Source organism: Fringilla coelebs (genome assembly GCF_963513975.1).
Source record: "Fringilla coelebs genome assembly, chromosome: 9".
NCBI classification, from domain to species: domain Eukaryota; kingdom Metazoa; phylum Chordata; class Aves; order Passeriformes; family Fringillidae; genus Fringilla; species Fringilla coelebs.
In genome coordinates, this window is record NC_140067.1 from 23,593,360 (window position 1) to 23,620,848 (window position 27,489).

Below are 27,489 nucleotides of genomic sequence, written 5' to 3' on the forward strand. Positions count from 1 at the left end.
CAAAAACCATCTGGTGTTACAGCCTTTTAGCACTAATATATTACATCACTTTCTTAGGTAGATTTTTATATTACAGACTAAATGGCTCAAAATTCAGATCTTGCCCTCCTCTATTTTTCTTAAGAATTGCAAATACCGACCAACCGAAGAAAAATGAGGCTAAAATGAACAACTAGCTCCTTAATTTGCCTTCTTAGGAATATGCCATAAGCTACAAACCCAGATTCTGTTACAATTTATGACAACTGTCTAACACAAATTGTAAATTCTTGAAACTAAACCTGTATTTAAAAAATTACTTTTGAAATCAACAATAGCTGATGCAAACCACCAATCTCACTACTAAACAGTCACAGCAAAAGTATCAGATTTACACTTCACCAGCAGATACTGGAAAAGCACTTATTCATAGTTGAGCTGCTCAAATCATTTTAGCCATTTCTAACCCTGTATTACATCTCAGCCTGACAAGTTTCCTGAGCTATTCCCTCCCTTGGACTCATCCCTCTCCTCTGCCCAAACCTAAAGCTTATTTTACATTTAACACCCGTACAACAGAGACATCTTTCACCCTAACAGGTGCAAACGCTCATGCAAATGCAAATGCTCACTTAACATATGCTCTACTATAAGCCTACTCTTCACCTGCTGACCTGCAGCAGGGAACTTGAATTTCAAACACCTTTATCAACAATTTATCAACAATATTCTGGCTCCACAAGCACTTTCAATTTCTGAACTACAGGAATGCAAACAGCAATTCCCAGACTTAAAAATCCCAGACTAGGAGTTCTATAACAAAAATTGCTAAACTAAACTCTATGGCTGTTCACCATTATTAATCAAAGAGAAAACCCACTATATGTTAGCCAGCATATAAATGTGTAAGTAAAATATGACTGACTGCTCTGAAACAGTCTATACACCAGTTACACCAGGAGAAGTCAATATTTTTTGGTGCTGTACATAGCGTGATTCAATTAAGTTGACATTTGTTAATTTCAATGACTTTTCCAAATTGTCCTAGCTTTCATAAGAAATAAAACGTCTGACAAGTTTCATGGATGGATGAAAAAAAAATCACATAAAGTATAAAGCTTTAACAGAACTACAGCTTCTAATTTAAGTTCTCAAGTTTAACTACTACATTAACAACTAATGACACTTTGTAGCAAAATCTCATGGAATTAAACTCTGAAAAAGTCAGATCTTTTATGACAAAAGCATTAACATTTTAAAGACAACTTCTCAAATTGCCTTTGAACACTTCAAAACGACATATACTTCAATGTACGAGGAACTGCATTCCACTTCTCTGCTCCCTATACTCTGCATAAGCATTACCCTGCAAACTAAAAGGAATGTCTTCTATTTAATTGAGCAGAGAGACCACATCCATCATATTGAGTAACACTGCTGTAATAAAACAGGCTTGTGCTACAGCTCTGACCACATAGTTCTCATACTTCAGAAAATAAGCACCTCCATATCAACTGGGATGCCAAGAGAACACTTCCCAAACCACCAGCGGAGTGGTGGACGACAGCAGCACAGCAGATATCCCATTATACGAACCACATACCAGCCCACGCATTTCTACTGCAGAATTTGCAAGAGCCTGTGCGCTTTAAAAAATGTCCTGACTGGGGGGCAAAGGCGGCTTAGCTGACGTAGAGCAGAATTAGGAGATAGAAGCACCTAAAGCGGATACCGGGAGAGCTGCGATCGCAGCTGTCAGTCTCCATAAAGACGATAAACACGCGTGACGGGGAGGACGCGGAACGCCAGAGATCCGCCCGGGAACGCCCCGCGGGCCCCTCACGCCCCGGGGCTCTCCGGAGCTGCTCCCCCCGGCCTCTCCGCGTTCCCCACGCATCCCCGCGGCCGGCCCAGGGACCCCGCATCCCTGCAGCCCGGGAAACGCCACTTGCCTGCGAGGCCGCGGCCCGGGCGGGGCCGGGCGATGGGCCGCAGCCCCGGGGGCCGCGGGGCGATGGGCCGGGGAAGCACCGGGGATACCGAGCGGCGGCCGGGCCGCTCCGGGCGCACGGGGGGCGGGCAGGGCCGTCCCGCTCCGGCCGCCAGAGATCCGCGTCTCCCGCTCCAGCCCCGCCCGCCGCGCCCCGACAGCATCGCCGGGACCCGGATGGGGCCGCGCCCCCCGCGCGGTGCCCGGATGGAGCCATGGTCGGGGCCGGCCCCGCTCCCCGCCGCGCCGCCCGAGGGCCCCGCAGCCGCCGCCCGCCCCCGAGCCGCCCCGGAGCGCATCCCCGAGGCGCGGCGCGGCCCTCCCGCGGCCGGGGCGGTGCCGCCGGCGCCCGCCGCTGCCCCGGATCCAGTCCCACGCGCCGCTTCCTGCGGCCGCCCCGCCTCTCCATGGCGGTGTCCGGCGCGGGTCCTGCCGGGAAGGGAGCGGCGCGGCTCGGCCTCGCAGCCTGAGCGGCGGCAGCGCCGCCATGTCCGGGGGTAGCAGCGCCGGCGAGTGGTGCCTCATGGAGAGCGACCCGGGCGTCTTCACCGAACTCATCAAGGGCTTTGGTGAGGGTCGAGCGGGGCTGGGCAGGGGTGGGAGCTCCGCGGTGCTGCTCCCGCACCGCTGGGTGCGAGCCCGCTTTCCCTGGCCGGCGGGAAGGGGATGCGAGGGCTCGGTTGCTGCAGGGTCGAGAAGGGGATGGGACGCGCTGCCGGCGCCGAACGCGGCTGCCGTGATGTCCGCGGCGCTGGCCCGGCCCGGCCGCCTGCGGGCACCGGAGAGTGCGGCCCCAGCGCGGCCTGTGCGGCCCGGCCCGGCCCTCGCCCCGGCACCTGTTGCTCTGCTGCAGGACGGCTTGGCAGGGACGTGCCGCGTGGAGTCACGGCGTTCTTTAGGTTGGAAAAGGTCTCTCGGATCAGCGGGTCCAACCTGTGACCTAACACCACCTCCTCAGCCAGACTGTGGCATTGAATACCATGCCCAGTCTTTCCTTAAACACCTCCAGGGGCGGTGACTCCATCACTTCCCTGGGCAGCCCATTCTAATGTCTCATCAGCCCTTTGAAAAAATTCCTCCGGATGTTCAATCTGAGCTTCGCTGGCACAGCTTGAGGCTGGGAAGGTGTTCAGGTTACAGAGCCCCAGGAGTGAGAACATTGAGAGAAAGGGCTGTGCCTAGGCTGAGCTGTGGGGCTTAGCAGTGGCTGGGTAGCCTGCAAGCAGCAGCCTGACCTTCTAGAATGTCAAATTTTGTTTTGAATTGTATTTAAAGTCTTTGGTGAAACTGTGAATATATGGTTATTACAGCAACCAGGTTATTCTCAGCCAAAGAACCAAAATTATTTTACTCCACATTTCATTGATTCATAGTTTGTCGTGTCTTTTTCTCAGAAACAAAGTGTAGACGTGCTTCTTTTACGTTTTTATTCAGCTAATAAATGAAACTTCCACATACTAAGTATTTGAACCTTTTGGGCTGTGTATTATGCAAATGTCTTGTTTGAGTGTATAGCATTTTTGATCTACTACCATAGGTCTTTGTCTGGAGACAGGTGTTAAAAGTTCTGCTTTGGGCTTGTTGATAATGCCTTGATAAACAGTGTTGTTTTCTCTTAAGCAAAGGACATGAAGTGATCAGAGATATTTAAGCTCCTCTGCTTCTTTTTTAAATGCAACTCTCTTGTAAAGACAGTATCACCGTACAGAGGTTCAGAAATTCCTGAAATAATTTCTCTCTTGTTTGGGTTTTTTAAATCAAGGTCTGTTAAAGCCCACAGATAGACTTTTCCATAGCCTGGATGTACTAATTGTAAATACTACATAATGTCTTTGTGTTTTCTTTCATAAGTCTGTCTTTAATGGCTGCATCCCTTTTTAAATGAGTTAGTTGAAGAAACCCGTATTTTTTCCTTATTTCAGGCTGTAGAGGAGCACAAGTTGAAGAAATATGGAGTTTGGAGCCAGAGAACTTTGAAAAATTAAAGTAAGTCACATGTTTTTTATTCACATTTGTCTGAAGTCCCTGAAAGAATGTGTACTAAACTCAGGTGTATTTTTGGTGGATCTTTTGTTTAGGGCATTTTGTGTTTGTGTTTTTTCCTTCAGTTTCAACAGAAGTTGGGTAGGATTTTGATTTGCTGGAATATCTGGCAGTTAAATTGCTTTTCATTCATTCTTTGGTACTTAATCTAGCTTAATCAGGTTTTGAAAGAAATGCTGATAGTAGCTAGAATGTGGAAGTAGATTTCTAATGATTTTTTCATTAGCTTGCCTTACAGCTCTTAACAAATTCTTCGGCGAATTTCTGTTCCTTGCTTTATCTCCCCCCTCCTGACATCCCATGATGTTGCCTCTGTTGTCTTAAATTATTTTCCAGTACTTATATACCTTTGTAACTCAGTTTTCCTGCAGAACTACTTCTCTATGAATGTGAAAGCAAATAGGCTTTTTATAACTGATAATGACTAGTGTCATGTGGAACAATTTTGCCCTCATTAAGCAACATTAATTCTTTTAGCATTTTGTCCATGATGTCTATGTGCAAACATGCTGTTATCCATGTTTACATACAGGATTTTTAGAGGAAAATATCATTTAACCTGGGCCATACTCTTTTATCCTGTGCAAATATCCCATACGTGTAGGATTAATTTTTCAAAACATGCAGGAATTGGTACAGAAGATGTACTTCTAGAATTTTTGACTGAAGATATTTTACCAGCAACACCTCAAAGGCAGAAATGTTGCCTATGAATTGGTTTATTTGCTGTCTGCACTATCAGAGCATTTACCTGTTTGTTCATTAAGTGACAGCTTTGCATATGCTGGGAGATGTATGTCTTTCTAGTCCTGAGGGATGGCCAGCTTTCATCCTCCCTTCCCATTTACACCTGCAATATTTTACACAATGTATAAATACTTGGAGTGAAAGAATATAGAAGCATCTTTGTTTTCTAAACAGCAGGTCTGTAAGTACACAGTGTGTGGTAGTTGGGAGTGGGGCTGGCCCAGCCCCATCCCCAGTGGGCACAGCTGTGAGCAGCAGGTGAACAGCACTGACAGCAATGAGCCATGGAGTGCCCAGGGGCACTGAGCAACACCAAAGGGAACAGAGGGCACACAGGGGCAGTGCAACAGGAGGGGATCAAAGGCTGGGTAAAGAACCAGAAGGGTGGATGCTTGCCTGAAGTGGTAGGATGTTACTGTGTATGAGTTGAAGCTTTCTGAAATTGTGTGATGATACTCTGCCTGTTGTAGCTGTCTCAGCTGTGACATGTGCTGAAGAGAGAATTCCACTGAGAGAATTTGAAAAAATGCATCTCAGGTTTCTGCTCAGAGCTTAGGAAAAGTTTCTTGTGCACTACAGGTGTACGTTTGTCTTTTGCAGAGAAACCATTTGTGGCCTCTTTTTGGTGATGACCTTAGATTTAAGTTGATGAATAAGTTTTTGTCTTACTGTAGCTGAAGATTTTGTAAGAGTTATTTCCTTTACTGATGAATTTTTGTGTTCTGGAAATACTAAATACAGTGCAATGTGTAGTGAAAGCTGTTTACTATTCAAGACATGCAGTCTGAAAGGCAAGACACATTTTTACTAGAAGAGAAAACTGAGTTTATCTTACTTGTTGGTGAGCTAACTCAAAGCATGAGGTTTTGGGAGAGCTCCTCTTTGGGCATTTCATCTGTGTCTAGAAGGATTACTAAAACATTTGTTCTTGTGTATGACTGACAAATGCTTTGATAGCTGTTTATCACTAACCAACTCAAATGAGAGTTCTGCAACTATAAAAATTGCAGTAACCTGGAAAACTGGTCCCGAATTTTGAAAATTAGTGGCTAAATGCTAATTCAGATGAGGATTGTTTAGCATTTACAGAAAGAAGCCGGAATTGTTTTTTATCTAATTAAAAGAGCACATCTGAAAGTTTCAGTGTAAGTTCCTGGTATTTAGAAAGAATTAACAGAATTACCATACCTGCATGCAGCTAGACTGCAGTACAGATAATTCTAATATTTTTCATCAGTATTGGTGATTTGTTGACTATAAATTTTGTTTTTCAGGCCAGTACATGGGCTGATTTTTCTCTTCAAGTGGCAGCCCGGAGAGGAGCCAGCGGGTTCTGTTGTCCAGGATTCCAGACTGGATACAATATTTTTTGCTAAGCAGGTATGAGAAATTAAGTAATTGTTTCAGATATGTCATGAAACATAGCTTTTAATACCAAAAAGAACCCTATTTTTTTGTTAGTATGTACACAGAAATTAATATTCTGCAGAATCAACAAATTCTGAGAGTAGGAGCTGTGTATTGACAAAGCAGATCAGTTTGATCTGTCAAGTCAGACAAAAATTGCAGCTATGGAAGAGTAAAGCTCTTATTTATTTGTCAGCCCTCACCCATAAAGTAACTCAGTCTTCTGTGCAGAAGTGACTTGGTAAATGTTCTCAGCAGGATGAGCAAATTACTTCTTTTGAAACCACTTTCAACAACTTGTTGGAAGAAATTCTTTTTGGTCCTGTTTTTAGTTTCTTACTTTTCTCAAATGCTCTGAAGCTTGGGCAGTATATGTAGGATAACACTTTCCTTTAAGGGTTTGCAGACCATTTTGGCATGCAAGTTTTAAGTATTCAAATCAGAAAGGTGAATTTAAATTAGAAATCACTGGAAAATTGATTTAGCTGATGTAGTCCATTGTGTTTCATTAAATACAGAGTAGTACTGAAATTTTGTCTTAGTTAACAGACTGCTGTGTGCATTTTCTGGGAGAAAGAAGAGCAGGAGAAAGTGACCAGAATGAAAGTAGGAGCATTTAATATGGGTATTAATTATAAAATATTGACATCAAAGGGCAAATTATTTGGATTTCTGTGAAGACTGTTACATGGTCTAGTTGTTGGGGTATTTAGGGTGGGAGGTTTGGGGGCTTTTTTTTTGTTGTTTTTTTTCTTGTTTTATTTCCCACCACAAATGCACATTTCAGTATATGAAAAAATCTTTTCACACTTCCAGGTAAAAGTATAGAAGTATGGAAAACAATGCAAATAGCCATCTAGGCCACTCTGTACCTGCACTTCTGTTCCATTCATTTTATGATCCTGCTGTTGTGGATTTGCTTTTTCAATGCTGCTTCTCTTCATTCTTCCCCTGCTGTAGCTCTTGAGTCCTGTCAAGCACTGCCCAACATTTTTATGATGCAGTGATCAGTAGCAGTTTACTAATTGTAGTTTGGTAGCTCTCATAGACACTGGTTTAGGTTGTGAATTCTACCTAACCAAACAATGTTAGTAGCCCGGGGCTGTAGCTAAAGAACAGCTATGAGGCCAAGAACTCAGAGAAAATCCTTGATGTAACTTCCCAAAGGTAGTTACATGGTAGGAGGAGATTACTCTGATTGGAATCTAGAGAGGGATTTTTTTGGAGGATGTTGTTTATTTTTAAGGTGAACTTTACTTCACTCGAGGGGTTTCATCTTGTTTCCTGTGAGTAGCTGAGGTTGTTCTAGAATTGCTGTCTTGTGAATGCTGAAAAGTTTTAAAGCATTTCTCTGCTTGCTGCACTTCTTTTGCCTTCTCCACCTCCTTCCTTTTTGGAAGCTTGACACTGTGTTTAAAGGCAATAGCTAAGAGGAGCTTTCTTGAGCTTTAAGATGAGATTGCAGAAGGTCTCTGCTGTACTATGAGATGTGTCTGTTCAGCAAGTCTGTACAGGACAAAACTGGTAACAGGTAAGTGAGAGGACAGGGGCTTCTTTATGGTAGTGCTGAAGTTGCTGCACTTCTCATAACCACAGAGTGAATCCTTCTGAGTCACCCAGGAGCACAAAGCAAGATGAGCATTAGTATTGAATATTTGTATTGTGAAAGAGCAAGTCCTCCCAGCCATCGTGCAACTGGGTTCATGTGTATTTTTTATTTCCTCTGTATGTTTCAAGCCAAATTTTATGCTTGCTTTGAGGGTCTTTCCAGAAGACCTTTTTCTTCATTACAAAAAGGATGATATGAAATTATACTCTGTTGATCTGTAGGCTGGAATCCCAGAAAAATTGATTGGTATGGGCAATTTTTATGACATTTAAGGCTATTGATCTGTTGATCTGTATCTTCAAAACTGTCATGACACTGGAGCCTGAAAAATCTCAACAAGTCTTTGCCTCTTTCTTTTCTCACACATTTTCTTTTAAATTTTCCCATCTGAAGACATTTGGTACAATTGGTTTTACTGCAGACATGTTTTCAAGAATCTTCCTGAATCCTGTGTGAGCACAAGGTTACTGTTAATATAACAAGACTTGAGTAGAGGAGATGAATTTTGTTTCTGTTTAACTTTATTATGTGTTTCATCTTAAAAATTGTTTCATTGTGGGGAATTCTATTTAGAGGTAAAAGGCTACAGCTCTCAAACTGTCTAGTAAAGCATCTTTAAAATTGCTCTAGGAAACGCAGTTTTGGTAAGAAGCTTGTGCATGCTCACATTTTCCTCATTTCCACTTCCATAGTGATGTTGTAGTTGAATTCCAAATGGCAACTAGATCTTGTTCCAAATTATATCACAGCTGTGTTGGGGGGTTGAATTTTGAACTCTGTCTTGTATGCATGCATATTAAATGGGTGTTTCTTAATGGTCGCTTTTATGTGCACTCATGTTAAATTTGGCCTCCCTGTTATGCCTAGGTATGGTTTGGTCCTCTAGTTGAGGCCAGAGACCTCTGGATGATCTTACATACCCTTTGAGCTAGGATACATAGGCACAATGAGGTGAGTTAAGGATACAGTTTCAGCCTTAACTCAGAATTTCCTGATTTCTGTGTTGCTTCAGTGAGCCCTTGGTGTTGTTTTCATACACAATGGATACATGATTACAGCTGTTCAATGTATTCAGCTCCCTGCCACACTCTTTGGAGGAACTGCATTCTCTGCTGAGCACTGCAGAAGTGTCTCTGGACAAAAAAGAATGCCATTGTTGCAGATCTGAAACTACTTCTGAGTTGAATAAATCTTCAGGGTTTTAGTATGGAACTGTTGGTATCCTGCCTTTCCTAGGTGCCATGTATTTATTTTATTTTGCATTGTCATGACAGAACATTAACTTCATTAATTGGGAATACCTTCAGAAGGGGTGTCTTATAAATGATACTGTTAATAACAAAACATTGGTCTCTGGTTACGTTTATGGCACTAAAGGAAGCATATGTATTTTTTTTTACATTTCCAGTACTTAATTGATTTCAAACTCAAATTACCTTTTCAGATTTGGTAACATTAGGATAGACCAGATATCTGTGTTAAAGATAAGTTTGGGATAACAGATAACTTACAAGAAGTACAACTTCAAGACATGAAACAAATCAGAAAGAGATTTTCAGTAACTGAATATAGCTGTAGAAAGATTATATCTTTACTCCAACAAAATATAAATTAAAAAAATTATATTGGGTTTTGAAACAAGAATAAATTGTGGAACTTCCTGCTAATGCTGAATTTTTCATGTTGAGCTCTGTAAAACCAACTGTTCTGTAATGTTGGAATGTTCTGTAAGTGAATTCCAGGGATTTCCTGGTTATACTACCAATTGCAACACAGGCTTGTCCACAGCTTTTTTGAAAAGCAAAATACGTAATCCATCAGGTAGAAGATGCCAGTCAAGAATTTCAAGTGCTTCTGCCTAAGGTTGATCCAGAAGGTCAGATCTGATCCCTAGAGAAAGGTGCATGCTTAAGAAGTAATGTGTCTTACTTAGAGAGTCGCCTAATCAAGTGGTTCCTTGGTTTAAGCTGAGCTTCACTTGGGAATAGGTCAATCTTCTCTTGATACATTTCTGTGTATGTGCGTTACAGTTTTCTTTCAAGTATTGTAAAATACACCTTGAACTTTTGTCTACAAAATCTTTTAACTCTGAGTGTCTACTTTAAGTTGAAGTCTTGATCAATCTAATACCTTACCAAGACTTCCTGGACAGAAATATCCAGACAAATGTTGGTATTTCTGGACAAATGCAGAAAATCCTCTTAATCCTCAAGTCCAAATAAAAATCTTTTGGGAACAACCTGCATTTATTATCATGTTACCTAAAAGCAAAGAATGTTTTCTGCTAATGCTCAGCAACCCTAAGTAAGAGACACACTGGGAATGAGAGATGGGTATCCTGAAGGGTTCTCTAGGTTGTGTGTGGAGCAGTGCTGGACTGGCTGTGTGCACGGATGGCACTGTGTCTGTGTGACAAATAAATTCCACACTTGCCTGCATTTGGTCCTGCAGTCACATCACTCTCCTCCACTGCTCACCCTGCCTGTGAGCCACCACTAGCTAGAGATTCCCTTGTTCCATCTGGGTGTTCTCCTGTGTCATCTACATCCAGGAACACACTGGCTTTTTATGCACATCACCTGCATTTCTTTCTATTCTTCTACTACAGGACTGTTGCTGCCTTTTCCTTAGCTCCTGCCTCTCACTTGACTGAAGTGCTAAAATGTATTTCCATAATGTATTTTCATTTCAACAGCTGGAAGCTGTTGCCATCAGATCCACATCTTTTGCATAGTGTTTTCTAGCAGTCAGACTTTATTTAGCTTGGTCCCTATATAGTTCATCAGACTTCTTTCATAATGTAGTTGGAATACAAAATACACTTGAAGGCCAATATTTGATGAGCCCATTAATTCTTTGCAAAGTCTAATATCATTTACAAATACAATTTGCTGTAGTGATCCTGCCTTCACTGTAGCAGCACAGAGTTCTGTGCCTTCTCTTGCTTCTCTATCAGCTTAATTACACTGCATCAGCTTCACCCACTCATCCACTTGAGATTTCCCTGCTTTCATCCTAGCACTACCTTACCACTGTCTCTGCGAACATTCTTTAGTTGTATCTCAGAGTCTTTAGTTCTTTTTCCCATGTTACAGTGTAATTCAAAGTATGCCCTTCTGATGATCTGGGGGTTTGAATTTTTCTGCTGCGGCTTCATTATTTCGCTGCCCTTGATGGATTTTCCTTGTATGTCCTTTATTTTGCACCTGTGTATTCCAGCCCTTACCTGGTGTACCTGCAGTTGGTTTAATTTCAGTTTTGGCTGCTGTAATCTGTACTGTATGTATAGTTGACTCCCTTGATTACTATTTAAGTCAACTAGATAATATTTTTCTTAAATTAAGAAGTGTTTTAATATTTATCACCTGCATATATACATAATCTGAACTGAGAACACCCTGAAGTATAGAAAATAAAATTATAATGTGGCTTTTAGTATTAACATACTAGGTTTTCCTTTGTTAGGACTAGCCTTGATTGTAAAACAGGTTGCTTGGGTTTTCTCTTGTTTTTTTTTTTTTTTCTCCTTTCTTGTTGGAAGTGGTTTCACATTCATGGCCCTGAACTAATTTTCATATTTTATACAAAAGTCGCATCCTCTCTGAAAGTTTTAAGTAGCATTTTCAATTGCAAAACAGTCTCAAAGACTAATGATACATTACTCTTTCCTAACCTATAGCTCTCTGAGAAAAAACTGCTAATATAAAGTCCTGTATTATGGCCTCATATCATTTGATTACAGTGCATTTAGTTAAATCTCAGATTATATTTAATAATTTTTGCAGCTTCTTTTTCTAAATACAGTGGTTTAGTTTGGTTATTAGTAAACAACATTAAAGACATGGCTTTAATACAAAGGGGGTTATTTATATTTTTTGAAGTGGAATATTTAACACTGAAATGTAACAGTGTCAAACTAGTAACTTTAACTTGAAAAAGATAGCTATGTTGGAGAAGTATGTTATTCAGCTAACCATCATTTAAACAATATCTACATCTTAGAGTACTTTTATTAGTTTATCCCAAGAATACTTGAATTTTTTTGTCCAATAAAACCTTTTAATAACAATTTAAAGTTCCATAATATTTTTTATTGCTTCAAATTAAATTTTTTGACCTCTTACTCCTAGTAGGAGATCTGATTATTTGTAGGACTTTTCTTAGGGGAGTTGACCTTTTTTTAAGTCCATAGATAACACAATTTGGGCAACTTGCTTTGAATATTACTGTGTGTTTCTCCACAGGGATCCAAGGATTTTTGGCTTTCTTCTATGCCTTTCATTAATCACTTTAAGAGAGATGGTGAGGCAGTGGAATGACAGTTTTTGAGGACAGCTGTGAAAGATGAGTTTTATCAGTGAATTGTATGTGACAGCACGCAGAGCTGATTTTATCATAGCAAGGGCTTTTCTGTAGCTACCCAGGCAGCAAATCCAGTCTGTGTTAGGGTGCAGCTCTAATGTGAATCAGCATAGAAAGTGTATGTATGTGTAACAAAAGCAAACACAGTTTGGAGTGAACTTTTATCACCAGTCCTAACTGAATTCTCCATGCTTTTTTCTAGGTCATAAATAATGCCTGTGCAACTCAAGCCATAGTAAGTGTGCTGTTAAACTGTGCTCATCAAGACATTCATCTAGGAGAGACCTTGTCAGAATTTAAAGAATTTTCCCAAAGCTTTGATGCTGCAGTGAGTGACCACTGTTTTCTGCATTTTGAGTGTCACAGTGTTACAGCTGTGGTGGTTTACAGGTGTTCTGTTACTTCCTTTCAGATGAAAGGCTTGGCACTGAGCAACTCAGAAGTGATTCGGCAAGTTCACAACAGTTTTGCCAGGTAACATATGTTTTAAATCTGGCCAAAATTTGATCAAATCCTTTTTAATCTCAGGGGTTTTTAAATTTTCTTTGCAGACAACAGATGTTTGAGTTTGATGCAAAGTCTTCAGCAAAGGAAGAAGATGCCTTTCACTTCGTAAGCTATGTTCCTGTTAATGGGAGGCTATATGAGCTAGATGGCTTAAGGGAAGGACCAATTGATTTAGGTAACATTTTACATCCTTCATTTTAACAATGGCTTTTTGCAATAAATTGGTCATATGTTATAGGCTCAAAGCAAATTATTTATTAAAATAAAGAATATCTTGAAAGTTTTCTGAATGTGCTGTAGGCTTGTACTTCCTTGCAGTCATTTGTATTGTTTTAGTTTTGTTGGTCTGAAAATACAGTTTTCTCCCTGCTTCCTCCATGTCTCTGATGCTCTGATGCTCTTTTCATTTAGTAATCAAATGATCAGGTCCTGCAATCCCTTCCAAAACCTTGATAGCTTTGTTGCAAGAGAGAAGTTTCAATAAAGGGAGAATGTATACAGCTGACTCCAGACACTTTTTTCCATTATGTGGCTTGTGTTTACACACTGCCCTCTTTTCTTCTTAGATAGCAAGTGTTTCCCTAATGGTTTAAAAGAAAATAGCTTTGTTCTCTGTAAGACAGGCTTCTGTTTTGTAATATTTCTTGAGATATGTGTGCCCTGTTGAGTCTTGAAAAGCTCTGCACTGCCTATCATGTGTCTGTACTTTAGAGCCTGATACATTGTCAACATGTTCCACACTCCATTCCCGGAGTGTTTTCCCAGATTTGTTGACAATTTTATTTATGTTAAGGCTGAGCAACAGCTTGCTGCTTAATCTTGTCTTTAGTCTGTCCAGAGATACTGTACAGTCTTTGGACCTAACAGTAACATCATTTGTGTGGTCACAAGGTTATGAGTCTCTAAATTTACTTTAAGGTCTTGAAATTGCAAAAGAGACATTTTCAGCTTAGGAAATCACCTGTGGGTATCCTGTCATAGATCTTGAAATTAAGTTCTCTATCATATATCCTTTTATGGTTTTTCTTTCTGCCTGACTTTTTCATGTTATATTGCATCCACATAGACAAAATCAAGAGTTAATATTAAACAGCTGTACCTGTCCATAGTGTTTTCCTTTGCTATCTACTTCCTATGTTGTCATACCAACTAATTCCCCTTGTGTCATAAAAATATTATGTAACACTTTCCCCCACCCCAATATTCCTTGTTAGCAGCAAAAAAAATGTTAGCTGCTTATGCCCTTAAAATTTAGTTTTGTTCCATTGCTTTGGTCACTGCATTATCTAACTATTGTTACTAATAAAACATCTTCCACCTCCTGAAAAACCACCTAAGTAATTTCAGACTGCAGTAGCTAAGGAAAAACTTGTTATATACTCTGAAGTTGCTGCATAAGCCTGAATTATATGAGTCAATTTTGCAATAAATTTTGCCATGATATTGAATTTTTCCTTTGGTAAATTTTGCAAAGATGATTAATTTTTTCTGTGTTTTCCCCAGGTGCATGCCATCAGGATGACTGGATAAGTGCAGTGCGGCCCGTCATAGAGAAGCGCATACAAAAGTAAATGGTCGTGATGCCTTTAAATATAGCGCCTTACCTATACTTGAAAATTCCTTTGTCTTTACTTCCTTCAGTTAAAGGATTTCTGCTGAATTTCTAAGCAATGGCACTTATACATCATTTCTTCATGCATATCATTGTGTGACTTGAGAACCTGTTGCCCAACATGAGGCAAATGTGATGATAGATAAATCTCAAATAGACTGTGCTGCTGCATAATTAATCCAAGTAGGTGTCTGTGTAGTGAAGAGAGATCCTCAAGTGCTCTGGAAACAGATTGTTATATGTTGCACAGCTGTGGATCTTTGTGAGTGAAAGCTAAGAGTGTCGTAACCATAAGTAACATTTGCCTATGCACTTAAAATTATTAGACAGTAATTCTGTCCATACAGCCGTATTTAGAGATATGAAGTTTTCTAAGGAATGACCTGTCTTAGAAATTTAAGCTAGAAAAACATACTGTGGAACTTTCCTACTTCTTAACTTTGTTTCCAAAATGCAGTCGCAAATTTGTTAGAAATAAAGTTGATTTTATGCCATTTTTAGAAAACAATTCTAACTTTTTGCTCAAAGACTTTTTTTTTGATAAGCAAAACAGGACTACCAAGTTGTTTTTGGAGAACTTAACCTCCAAGAGGCCTGTTAGTCTAATTGTTGAATGTACTTCCCACACTGTGTGGAGAAGTCTCCAATATTTTCTAACATGTAATAGTAATGACAAAGTAAAAACTATTGTGTGAAGCATCTTCTGCAAGTTCTGTTGTCATGTTTTCTTTTCTTTTTTGGACAGTTTCAGTATTTGTTTTGTGACCCAAGACAGGAATAGTGAATTTAGGGGAGAGAAGGTAATTAGGAGTTACATATCGGATAGAATTAATTTGTGATCTGATTTTATTTTGTAACAAGATTGGATCTGTAGCACAACTTAATTTAATAGACCCATTTAAAGTTTTGTTTTTATGAAATGACATCAAGGAGGGGACTTTTGAATTGTCATGTTGGTAACTCATTTTGAAAGTGGGTTGTCTTTGTTGTTTTGTTTTTCTGTTCCTCATTTAGATACAGTGAAGGTGAGATAAGGTTTAACCTGATGGCTATTGTGTCTGACAGGAAGATGATCTATGAGCAGAGGATTGCAGAATTACAGCAGCAACTGGCAGAGGTAGGCCATGGAATTTAAATTGCTAAAGTATTTCCCTGATAGTTCTATGTGTTGGCTTTACTATTCACTTCCCTTCCTTGCTCCCAATGGAGCAGCAGCAAAAAAAGCAGGGAGTGATTGCTAGAGATTTTTCCAGCACAGTGTGGATGCACTCAGTGCTGGCTCTGAGCTGAGCACTCAGCACAGTGTTGACCATGTCATTTTGACTTTCTGCCTTGACTCATTTGCTGTGGTGCTAGAACTGGTTTTTTCCCAGTACCTACTTGTAACTGCAGAAATTCCTGGTATGTAAACAAAACTGGTATGGTATGTAAACAAATTCCTGGTATGGTAAACAAAACTGAATCTTTCTGTGATAGAAATACCCTTGAGACAAAATTTGCTTTTAAAAAAGTAAAATTTAAAAATGGAGTAACATCATCCATTTAAATTTTTGTTTTGTGGAAGGAGGAGCCTATGGATACAGATCAAAGTAGTAATATGTTAAGTTCTATACAATCAGAAGTTGCAAAATACCAGATGTTAATTGAAGAAGAGAACCAAAAGTTAAAAAGATATAAGGTATGTAGTCTTTGCTTTTCTGATTAAATTATTGGAACAGTTGTAAGATAAAGTCAGCTTTTTTATATATATATATATAATGTGTGTGTGTGTGTATATATATATGTGTATATATGTATATATATGGGAGCTTTGCAATTAATGTGAAGGAACTGGATGGGGACTGGAAGATGGTTCAATATATAATAATTCTGTTAATGCTTTTAATTTATTTTTAGATTGAAAATATTAGAAGAAAACATAACTACCTGCCTTTCATCATGGAATTGTTAAAGACTCTAGCAGAGCACCAGCAGTTAATACCCTTAGTAGAAAAAGTGAGTATTTCCTAGCTGATAGTATATTACTAGAATTCTTCATACCTTCTCTTTTAAACAAAAGAGCCCATGTCATTTATTCTTCCAAGTTCTGCGGTCAGGGACAGCTCCCTACGCTCCCGTGGCAGCCATGGCACAGTGCTGGGGATTTGTTCCCTCTCTTTTCCCTGCTCTTGTGCTCATTTACTGCCCTGGGTTTCCCCTTTCTAAAGTATCTAGCCATTAACATTGGTTTACTGCTAAGATTTGTATTAAAATTTTAATAAATGAGCATATCTGCCACTTTGGTAAGGTTATTAAACTGGTCAGGTACTTGAATTGTACTCAGCTCTGTGCTGGTGTGCACTTATGCTTGAGTGCCAGAGGCAGGATTTGATACTCACTGAGAAAGGCTCTCTGAATTAGTATACTGAAAAAGAGCTGTGTGTTATCTAATGAGTACATTCTTTAGCTGAGTTTATTTAGGAAGGTACATCTGCAGGCCCATAGTTTTTAAGAGAGTAACTTGTGGAGTTTTAATCCAGTTTCATGTTAACAGAAGTCATTGATGACACCCATCAAGCTGCTTTCACAAGTAAATTACCAGTGAATTGGTGGTAACAGATCTTAATTCTGAATCACTGAATTAGATGCTGTTCTGTTCACTCCAATAAGTGGTAACAAGTGTCAGCCTGATTCAGAATTAACTAATGTTTTGACAGAAAGTTGTTGGCCAGTATTACTTCTGAGTTGTCCCCTCTTCTTGCCCAACCTGTTTCTTAAGTAAATTCATAAGGAAGAAAGTGCCAGTTCCTTAACAATTTGAACTATTTATGATTGATATAAGTTATGAGAATCTGTCTGCAAATATTTTGACAGGAACTTCTTGACAGGAACAGGGTTTTTTTCCACTTATTTCAAAGATCTAAACCACCAAGATTTTAAATTATTTCAGAGTTCAATTTTGATCATCTGCATGTCTGAATGTGGTGTTTTCTTGTGGCATAAAATGTTTCCATTAGGAGGAGTTTTTTTCTATGTTAAATGAAATTGGTATGGAGGTTTGAAAAATGAGGGTTTAAATTATGTTTTTAAAATAGCACTTTTTCCCTACACAAGTTACCTGCTCTCAATTTCTTTTGCATAATTTCTTTTAACCTGCATTTGTTATTAAAAGGCTTTATACACTAACCTAGTAAAATAGTAGGATGCTTCTGAAGGGTCCAAATTTACATTTAAATTTTTCTTTTTCCAGCATATTTTTAATATTTAGAAATGTAATGAGTAGTCATTCAAAGCTCCAGTATGATCATCATCTTGTCAAAGCTTGACATCATCTCCCCTTGTTTCCTAGGCGAAAGAAAAACAGAATGCCAAGAAAGCTCAGGAGGCCAAATGAAGATGACTTTGCAAAACACATACAGTTACATGCTTCTGATATTATTTTCATGACAACAAATAAAGCTTTTCATAAACTTCAATTTTTGTCCGGTGCACGTTTGCCAGTTGTAATGGTTTGTCTTGTACTGTTTGCATGGGTCTGACTCTTCCTTCCCCTGCATCTTGTGCATGTAGTACTGCTGAGCAATGTTTAGGTTCTCCTGGTCACATTCAGTATTTAACAGTTTGTCTGAAAGCTTGGGAAGTGGACCCAGAAATGTGCAAGGAAAATGTCCCCATTTTGTCCCACTTGAACATGATAATGATACAAATGCCAGAGGTTTAAGTATAAGCATGAGCTTTCTTTGCTCATCCCTACTAACAGTTACAATCCTTTCCAGTTGTTCGGTGACATGGCCTGTGTCTTTGTTTTTATGAAGTATGCGTCTAATTTTTTTACAAAATGGAAAAGTATGAATTAAGCTGTAGAAACATTTGCAAAGACCAATGTATAATCTCAAAAGAACTGCATTGCTTTAGTAGAAAAGATAATAAATATTCCCATTTTTATTTTGGCAAACTTCTTTCTGTGGTATTTTATTATGGGACAAGATGATTAGGATATGGAGGTCATCAGCCTTGTGACGAGTATATGCATTCTAAATTTGAGGTAGAAAGAAGGCACACTATTGTTTTGGGGAGTTAATATTCTTGGATATAAGGTATTCCTCTTCTGGAGTATGTTCAATCTAAGTCTTTAAAGCACTGTTTGTTTTTTTTACTTTGAGAAGTAATATAAGGAACAAGGTGTATGGAAGATTATTGTTGATGACAATATTGCTGTGGAAGATGCTTGAGCTAGGTCCCATGGACCAAAGGAAATATCTGGGGAATGGAGTTCAGTGGGTGTCCTGCAGGCAGCATGTGAGCTGTGAACTGATTGTTTTGGTATGGATAGTAATAGGCCATTGCAACAATACACACTGCTTGAATTATTCACTGTCAGTGAACGTGTGTTTGTTTAAAAACTTCCAGTTTCTTCCTAAAAGACTTGAATAAGAAAAAGAAAGGAAAAAGATACAAAACATTGTTACCTATGGTGCTTTGTATATATTGCATATATATTTATATAAGCAGGATAAAATTTTGGCTGAAGAAGTAAAACAGAGTGTGCTCTTCGCTGTTGGAAGGATCTCCTCAAGTCATTGCTGTAGCTGGAAAGGTAAGCTCGGTTTTGGGAAAAACCTGACATCCATATCTGTGTTTTGTAGAAAATTGATCAGGTTAATGAGAATATAAACTCTTGTGAGAGTTTCTTAGTTTAGTAATTCACTGCAGCATTATTGTCCAAGGATACGGAAAGACTCTTACAGTGGAAGAGACATTTCTGCTTTAAAAATTATATTTGAAACTCCATTTCAACTTGTTGAAAATACTTGTCTCTCTTTTTAAGTGGTAGCCTGATGACTCCTGCTGCACCCTGTCATCCTTGACGAATTTTGCAATTTAACATTAGATGTCAACTTAAATTTGTACTGAAGTAATTTCATTCTCCTCTTACTGGTGTGCTTGGGCACAAAAGGAAGAGGAATTTTGCTGAAGAAGATTATTATTTTTGCAATTATCAACAAATTTTAGTAGCAATTGTTTCAGAAATTAGGAAACTTACATTGCAAGCAATCTTTCTGGATTTGTGAACAGACACAAAAAGGATGGATGTAAAGATCAAATTTTAACCAAATTTGTTACTCTAATGTATAAGTGAAAAATGCTTAGTTTTTTTTAAAAGGCTGCTTAATGTAGAACATTTCAAAACTAGTGTTTTCTGTTGTATTAGGAATCTTTTTCTGATCAAAGTTGTGGCAAATTTCTTTTTTTGCCAAATTTGTAGAAACATTTTTTCATGTGTGTCTTGGGCAGTTATTTGTATATTAGGACAGCATCATGTGAATGCAGAGCTGGACAGGAAGCTGATCCTGGCTCGGCTGGGATACAGTTCATTTTCTCCTTGGTAGCTGGTGCAGTGCTGTGTTTTGGATGGAGTCTGAGAAAAATGTTGGTAACAAACTGATGTTTTCAGTGGTTGCTAAGGCTCACTGGGCCACAGTCTCCTCTCAGGCATTCCCCTTCTATGGCATGGGGCTCCTCCATGGCCTGCAGGTGGAATGCTGCATCCCGGTGCACCTCCATGGGCTGCAGGGGCACAGCTGCTTCACCATGGTCTTCTCCACAGGCTCAGTTCCAGCTCCTGGAATGCCTCCTGCCTCTCCTCCTTCACTGCCCCTTGATGTCTGCTGTTCCTCTCACATATTCTCACCTTGCTTCTCTCTGGCCACAATTACAACTGCAAAACTTGCTTTTCTTTATTCTTAAATCTGCTATCACAGAGGCATTACCACCATTTCGAACTGGCCCAGCCTTGGCCAGCATCATCTCCATCTTTGGAGCTACCAGGGATTGGTTTTGCCAGACATGGAGGAAGCTTCCAGCAGCTTCTCACAAAAGCCACCCCTATAGCCCCCCATGCTACCAAAAACCAGGCCATGCAAACCCAGTATAGCTGGTTTCAGCCTTTGCCTCCCAAACCTTGTGAGTTTTAGCAGCTACACCTGAGAGATCAGTGAATGACCGTGCTTGCTCTCACCTGTTTTTCAGTGTTTGACTCATCAGTGTAGGGTAGAAAGAGTTTTATCTTGTCTATTAATTATGCAAATAAGTGCATACATGCCTATGTGCTTCCTGTGGAAAGAAGCCCAAGGAGAGAAGGTGGGGTTTGTGTATGAAAATACAGGACACTCCTTTTCTTGCCTTTTTTTCTTTTCCCAGAGCACTATGTTAATGGAAACAATAAGAGAAACAGCTGCCTGAGATTGTTTATGTGGCAGTTTATTACAGACTATCTTCTGATATCAAATTGGTGAAATCCAAGTACATTCAAGTTGCAAAGACTAAGGATTTCAGAAGGAAGGTAAGTTATTTATTGGCTCATATTTTTCAAGCAGGTAACATGTCTGCCTAGCAAAGCCACAGAAATATTGGGGAGAAACAGACTGGAGCTACTGTGGCCTTATGTCCAAGAAGTTTTCCTAACAGCAAAGAAAGTGTGCTTCTCAAAATAGCTAGCATTTCTTAACAGGCTAAGACTTGTGCATTCCATGTGCCTCAATGAGCATATAAAAAGAATCGATTCATCTCTGAGAAATTGATGACACTTGCTAAAAATAAATGAGTTTAATATCTCAAAAATGTATACACAATGTAAGCTCTATCTGTGCTCACAGGATGTTCTGATCTTTTCACTGTTTTCTTCTTTAGCAATTATATCCGTAGCTTATGTAGAAAAATAACATCAAAAATATCTAACTCACCAAACCACAAATATTATCTCTTTCTGTCTGATAATAAGAGCCAATTCCAGTATTACTAATTTTCACTCGACTTACGCATTTCCTTCAGTGATTTTCGTTTCTCTTCTTTTGTAAATGCTGCTTCTTTCACCTGCTAGACTCAAAGAAGAGTAGGGAACATCATTATGACATGTCAGATTATAAAAGCCTTCAAGAAAGCTTGAAAAAAATCTTTTATAAACAATAAAAAGATAGCAACTTCTTTTTACAGAATCTGCCATCTTTTTAGGAAAGTTCAAAAAAAGAATAGTTCAAATATCAAATTAAAACAAAGTCCTTAAGTGTTAGGATTAATGATGTAATTCTTGATGAGAATCTACCAAAACCAGAAGAACATACACAAAAGGCACAAACTGTACTGTACATTTACAATACAGAAATTTCAGTGTTTCCTGCTGAAATTGAACTGCTAGAATGATGTGTAACAGGTTTTTACCAGTACAATAATGAGTGGAAACTGAGAATACTGTGCTGAAAAGAAATTTAAAACTGAAGGAGGAAATTCTTATTAAAAAGGTGGGGGTTTTGGTAAAAGACTAACAGAAATTACCATACAGCTATGATCTCCAAAAAATAATCTCAGCCTACCTAAACAAATTTTGATGGGTTTTCACTGAAAATAATATTTTACCTGTTTTTCCCGCATATGCTGCAGCTACATATATAAAAACATGTATATTACATATATATTTGTGTATTATAAAACTGATTTTTGTTTACCTATCTCTTTTGAAAAGCCACTGAGGAGTTTAAAACGTGTCCCTCTGCAACTTCCTGAACATAATTTTAAAATAAAATCTCAGAACTGAGATCTGAATAAGCAGCAGTTCCTTGAGATCCACACTAATATAAAAACACCTAAACATGCCTTATGCAATTAATCATGTGTTAGGATTAGCTAAGGTTGGCCCTTGATTTTCCTGTGGAAATTTGACAGTTGTATCTTGTATCAGGTCTTGTATCAGGTGTTCTCAAACCAAACCAGTACCAAACTTGGGAGTCTTTATGGATAACACAAAGCAAGGCTAATTCCAAGAAATCATTAGGACATTTTCTTTTACTGCAGAAATGTGATGTGATTACAGAGATCTAAGACAGTCCTACCTTTTACATGTGGTAAGAGTGCTTTCCCTGGGAAATTTGATTGATAAAATTATTCAGATGGCACTTTAGTCATAATGTAATTACGGTAACTCGCATGAGAGTGGAGGATGCACAAGGTCTAGTGGTTGGAACAGAAGGCCAGACCATTCCTCATCTTGCCACTGCTTAACCTTTACAATTTAGCTTACCCTGCAAAGGGTAAGCTAAATGGGTTTACATGCAACTAAGCAAAGGTACTAACTGTATCGCCTTACCTGTCTCTCATTTTCTTCCAGCTTTATAGTACATGAGTAAACCTGCCAGAAAGGAACAAAATTTACATTGTTAATTTAGGTGGTTTTCAGCGTTATACACACATGCACTGGAATTCTTATAAAATATAATTGCCTTAATTGTTTATCATCCCATATATGTTGCCTTCCTAAGCTCATTAAGAGGCTGCTGTAAAATGTGATGCAGCAATGCTATGAAGGAAAAGAACAAATTTCAACCTAAGTACCAATGGAGCAAGGAAAGGAAATAAGGGGTCATACTTCTGCTTTTCTGTTGAGACAGAATAGAAAAGGAAATACAGCAAGGAAGTCAAGTGCAAGATAAAGAGGTGGCAGCTTATGGCCCTTGGCAGAGGCTCCTGCCCCTGCCCCTGCCCAAGGGGACTCAGAGGCCAAGGAGACGGTTACTTCGGCAGAGGGCACTGGAGTGACAAGGATGTGGTAGTGGAACTACAGACTTGCTCTGCTGCAAATTATTCTACTTTCTGTTGCTTCAAAATTTTTATCCCAAAAAGAGAGATGTGCTGAATGGTACTAGAAGGTCTGGGATTGGAGCAAAGCAGGCAATGACATGTAGGCAAAAAAGGCAATAAGGAGGAGCATCTGGGCACGTACTCCTGAATCAGCATTCTGCATCCCACAACACCAGTGGGACAAGGAGGATGATGAGATGGGATGGTTAGAGAAGTGAAACCTCTAATGAGAAATCATCAAAACAAAGTTTCTTACCTTCCTTATAATTTCTTTTTTTTCCACAGCAGCTGCATTCGGGGGTATATTTACATAGACCTTTGCATTCCAAGTAGGCTGAAAACACAAACATTAATAATTGTATTGATATTCTACAAATTTATTATGAACAGCATCAAAGAATGGTAAAGAAATTTTTAAACAAATCTGATGTTTGGTGGGTTATATAGTATTATTTATTTGTGCAAATTGTGAATTTGTGAATGCTTGGGAGAGAAGCTTTCAAGGAAGAGCACTCATTTTACACATATGGACTTCATGTTCCTTTAGATCCTCTAGGCTTTTCTATACATGGGAAATGGAAGCCTTGTGTGTTATGTTGGAGATACCGAGCATGTCCACAGTGGAAGGCTGTATTTTGCTAACACTGTTTTATTATTTAAAATAAGCATATAAAACTAGCTCCAATAGTTGTATTTGTATCCCATGGGCTTGGATGACATTCAGCATGCTCTCTAATGAACATTGGATTTTTTTTCAATGATTGTTGGATGGATACAGTCTTCTGCTTTTGTCAATGGAATTTTATAAAAGTGCAGGAATTTAGGTTTGGTTAACGTGATGGTCAATTTTTTAACATGATGGTCAAGTATATACAAGTGCTAAGGATTTTCTTTTTTATTATCTGTGGTTTAGAATTTTTACTGTGTGAAATAACAAGGACATGCTTGCAGCCACCTGGAAAAGTATTTCATTCTTGCCTTCCATTCTGATATCACAGGTTTCAAAATGAGAATTTTTCCTTTATCAGCTTTACAAGTCACATTGCTAACTAAAATAGCAAAACTGAAACACTGCCAAGACATTTAAAAAATACACATTTCTTTTTTTAAAGACAGCTATCCTGGTACCACAGTTCTGGAGCAGTTTTATATGGAAAGAGTAATATAAAAATTGAATGGTGAGATGATACCATTTGACAGTTACACTGGTATTTTAGGTATTTCTCTCAGTCATAGAGGCTAAAATGAGGAGTCATTTTTAATGTATAATTTGAGGAACATTACTAGTGTGGCCACAATTGTCAGATTTTAGAACCATGCCTACACGTTATCCCCTTTTGGACGGGAAAAAGGAGAGAAAGGATTTAAAAATTGAGAGTATATGCAATAGAATAAAAACTAATTCCTGTGGGCTTTTAAGAACATAAAAGAAAGAACAATGTACATAAGTGGAGATTAATTATAGCTGATTTAATGATAAGCTGAAATGAGATTTGAAAACAGTAATCCTACAGACAAATAACACTTTGTGTTTCAAATGCTAAAAGCAGTGTATCACGCAGGAAGAAATGCTGCGTAACTGGGGAAGGCAGACACTAAAAATAATCTAAGTTATCTAGTGGCACCAGATCCCAGCAAGAGAACAAGCTCATCTACAAATTTCTGAACTTTCAGAAAACATAACAAAGAATAAACACTACAAAAGCCTGACTCTGATGGAAGTCTGAAGTGGAGTTTGAGAATTAAAGTGCTCATCTGTGCAGTGTTACATAGTAAGAACAGTAAGTGATTTCATATCCCACTTCTTTAAATTTCAACTATGTATTACTGTGGTAACCTATGCTGTGCTACTGAAAATTGTTGTTAGCATGTTCCTATCTACTGGCAATGCAATTAAATGTTGAGGGAAAACATAAACTACATGAAAAATGAAGCCTTTCCACAATACGGGAACCAAAAGACAAAGTGGTAGAAGGCCCCAGACTGGAATATTAAAACCCAGACTGAAGAGAACATCAGAACCCAGCTTTCTTTTGCAGGCCTGCTCTCTCAAGTCCCTGGCTCTGGGCATGGCTACTTCTGACTTGATAATGCCCTATTTATATTGTGTTTCCAGGTCATGCAATGCTGCACTTCAGATGTTGGACTGACAATAATATACTGGGTGCTCCTCACAGTGTTATGAAAGGAGAACAGAAAAGCAGTCATTCCCTGCACAGCATCCTGCACAATGACATCACAGCAGGATCGATCCCACAGAGCCTCTAGCTGGGCATAGATATAAAATAGACGGGCAATAAAACAGGACCACTGAATACCATTTTTGGTCTTTAATTTAAATATACCTTTCTTAGTTTTTTACACCATATTCATGTTCCCATAAACAGGCATCAAGTGGATGTTACCTTGAAATATCCCGATGCTAAATAATTAGCTCTTGTAACAAAACTGTCAGTCAGTACGTGCTTAGTAAATGCTGCAAGTCAAGTGACTGCAAGACATTCTACAATTGAGTTATAAAATTTCTTCTGTATCCCAACTAGTTCTGACTGACACAGGAAAGCTTGGAGGGTCCCCAAACATCTTACCTGTGGTGTTGGTTAAAGCTAAGAATGATTTGTGTCCTACAGCACACAAAGCTACGGCGGACCTCCTCCAGCACAGAGTCCATCTCTACGCCTTCACTTGGGACTGGTGGGCAAAACTCCGAAAGCTTTGCCCTGCACGGCCACGTAAGAGGGAACTTACTTTGTGCTATTTTTCCCTGAAGTAAGGACAGTAACCGGCTTGAAGCAATAAGGTGCGGTGGCATGAGGCAACCGCAGGGTCCGCCAACAGAGGTTCCTGAGGGAGAGAAAATGGCGGGCGGGGGCCCTCAGCAAGCTCCCAAAACACAGAGCGGTCCCCAGGAGCCACTCCGTGCGTGAAAAGCCTCGACCTCCCACCCCCGAGCCCGCTAACTATGACAAGAGGAGGTGAGAGGGGGGAAAAAAGACCCCACCTGAAAGGAGGAAGGCATCTGACATTGGAGACCGTCCTTGACGGAGCGCGAGGTACCCTGCCCGAGACGGGCGGTAGTTCCCCCGCCCTGCCCTCACGGGCTCTAGGCTGTGACTCGGCTATTTCTCCCCGTCCCGTCCCGTCGCGTCCCGGTTGCAGGGGAAGGCGGGCGCAGGAAGGGGCGGGTGGTGCGGAGAGAGGGAGGGAGGGAGAGAGGGAGGTGGGCGGTGAGAGGAGCAGTCGACGCACAAGATGGCCGCTGCCGGAGTGGCAGCGGGGCGGCGGCGGGCGATGGCGGCGCTGCCCCGGGGCCCGCGTGTACTACTGGAGGAGCAGCAGCAGGGCGCTGTGGCAGCCCCGGTGTGCCGGAGCTGAGGGGGCCGGTGGGCGCTGCAGGAAGCCCGGCCCGCGTGGTGAGTGCGCTGCCTCCGCCGCGGGGTGCGGGGAACAATAGGGCGGGAGAGCTCTGCCCGCCTTGCCGAGAAAGGAGGCGGAGGGGCGGGCGCTGGGACGAGATGATCTCCAGAGGTGCTTTCTACTTCTAACAATTCCGTGACTTTGTGCCTCGCCAGGCCTCAGGCTCCTGCCGGGCTCGATTTCCGAACGCCTCGGGCAGGCGGGGAGGGACCGCGGTTCGCTGTGCCCGATGGGGGGGAGGCGGAGAGCGGCTGGGTCCGGCAGGGGGTGGGGAGAGGCGGCATCGCCTCAGGCTGCGGCGGCCGAGGGACAGGCGGCTTTTGTGTGCCCCCTCTGCCTGCTGTTGTTTTTTCCTGGGGCTCTGCCTGCCTCTGCGTGAGAAAACTCGTCCCTGTGTCGCGTTGAACAACAGAGACGGAGGGAAAATAATGACAGAGCCCTACCCGTCCCCGGGACACCTCTCCGCCCTGGGTTGTGGCTCTTTTGTCTGTCGTGCCTAAGGGAAGAGCGAGGTGGCCGCGGCTCCCTCTGCATGGGGACAAACGATGGTGAAACCGCACAGGATCTCCCTGACTTGCACTAGTTTTTCCACCCTGGCATTGTTTTGGCTGTTGGATTACACCCACAGAATGGGTAGGGTTTCATGCCGGGGGTGCGGTGTTGGTGTAGCTGGGATTTAATTTGCTTTGATGGTTGGGAATGTCCTGGTGTCAGGTTTTGTCTTCAAAAGCCATTGTGAGGTCTGTCTTGTTTTAAAGCAGGGAACTGATGCAGGTTTTGGTTTTTTCCCCTAGGAACTGGGAATGTTTTGTTTACCTCTGCACGGCTTTTTGTCGAGAATGTATCTCTTATTTTTATACATTTTAGTCAAGTATGCGTGACAAATCATTTGTTTCTCCAGCAGAAGCTACGGTTTTCTGTGCTTTTTTGCCATGTTGAAAATGGCTGAAGTGGGGGAAAAAATTAAAAATTTGCAAAAATAATTAAAAGGTTCGAAGTAACCTGGATTGCAGCTGAGCTGCTTTAATCATTGTAACTGGTGTAGCAATGCTGTCATTTAATGACTCTGCTGGAAGATAAATGCAACATTTATAGTCTATTCACATTATTTGGTTATAGAATTGTGAGATAATACAGCAATACTCTGAGGCAGAAGTTAATGTATTCCTAAACTTATGTTTTCTTACTTCTTTCAGGCTTATGAGG

General features: G+C 40.3%; 2 protein-coding genes and 1 long non-coding RNA gene across 9 annotated transcripts in view; 2 read left to right on the plus strand and 1 right to left on the minus strand.

Annotated features, from left to right (window-relative positions):
• Positions 1–2,330: 2,330 nt before the first annotated feature.
• Positions 2,331–18,184, plus strand: UCHL5 (ubiquitin C-terminal hydrolase L5). Its single transcript, XM_084211338.1, has 11 exons — positions 2,331–2,538; positions 3,892–3,955; positions 6,034–6,139; positions 12,340–12,465; positions 12,550–12,611; positions 12,689–12,819; positions 14,148–14,211; positions 15,271–15,373; positions 15,821–15,934; positions 16,153–16,251; positions 17,585–18,184. Exons 1-11 carry the CDS (start codon positions 2,457–2,459, stop codon positions 17,627–17,629), a joined length of 996 nt encoding a protein of 331 aa, XP_084067464.1. The 5' UTR covers positions 2,331–2,456; the 3' UTR covers positions 17,630–18,184.
• On the minus strand, positions 10,916–26,012 carry LOC311156989. Of its 2 annotated transcripts, none has more exons than XR_014616379.1 (6): positions 25,868–26,012; positions 23,123–23,200; positions 22,376–22,417; positions 21,054–21,111; positions 20,255–20,349; positions 10,916–12,110 (listed from the first exon to the last, which is right to left on the minus strand). It is a non-coding gene; the product is annotated as an uncharacterized lncRNA (long non-coding RNA). The 2 variants fall into 2 exon arrangements; XR_014616380.1 differs by lacking the exon at positions 10,916–12,110 and adding an exon at positions 16,262–17,580.
• Positions 26,013–26,118: 106 nt separating this feature from the next.
• RC3H1 (ring finger and CCCH-type domains 1) overlaps positions 26,119–27,489 on the plus strand; it is a 63,034-nt gene continuing 61,663 nt past the window's right edge. For all 6 annotated transcript variants that reach the window (XM_084211327.1, XM_084211329.1, XM_084211333.1 and 3 more), the window contains exon 1: positions 26,119–26,279. The gene's annotated coding sequence lies outside the window, so the exon portion shown is untranslated. The remainder of the gene's footprint in view (positions 26,280–27,489) is intronic.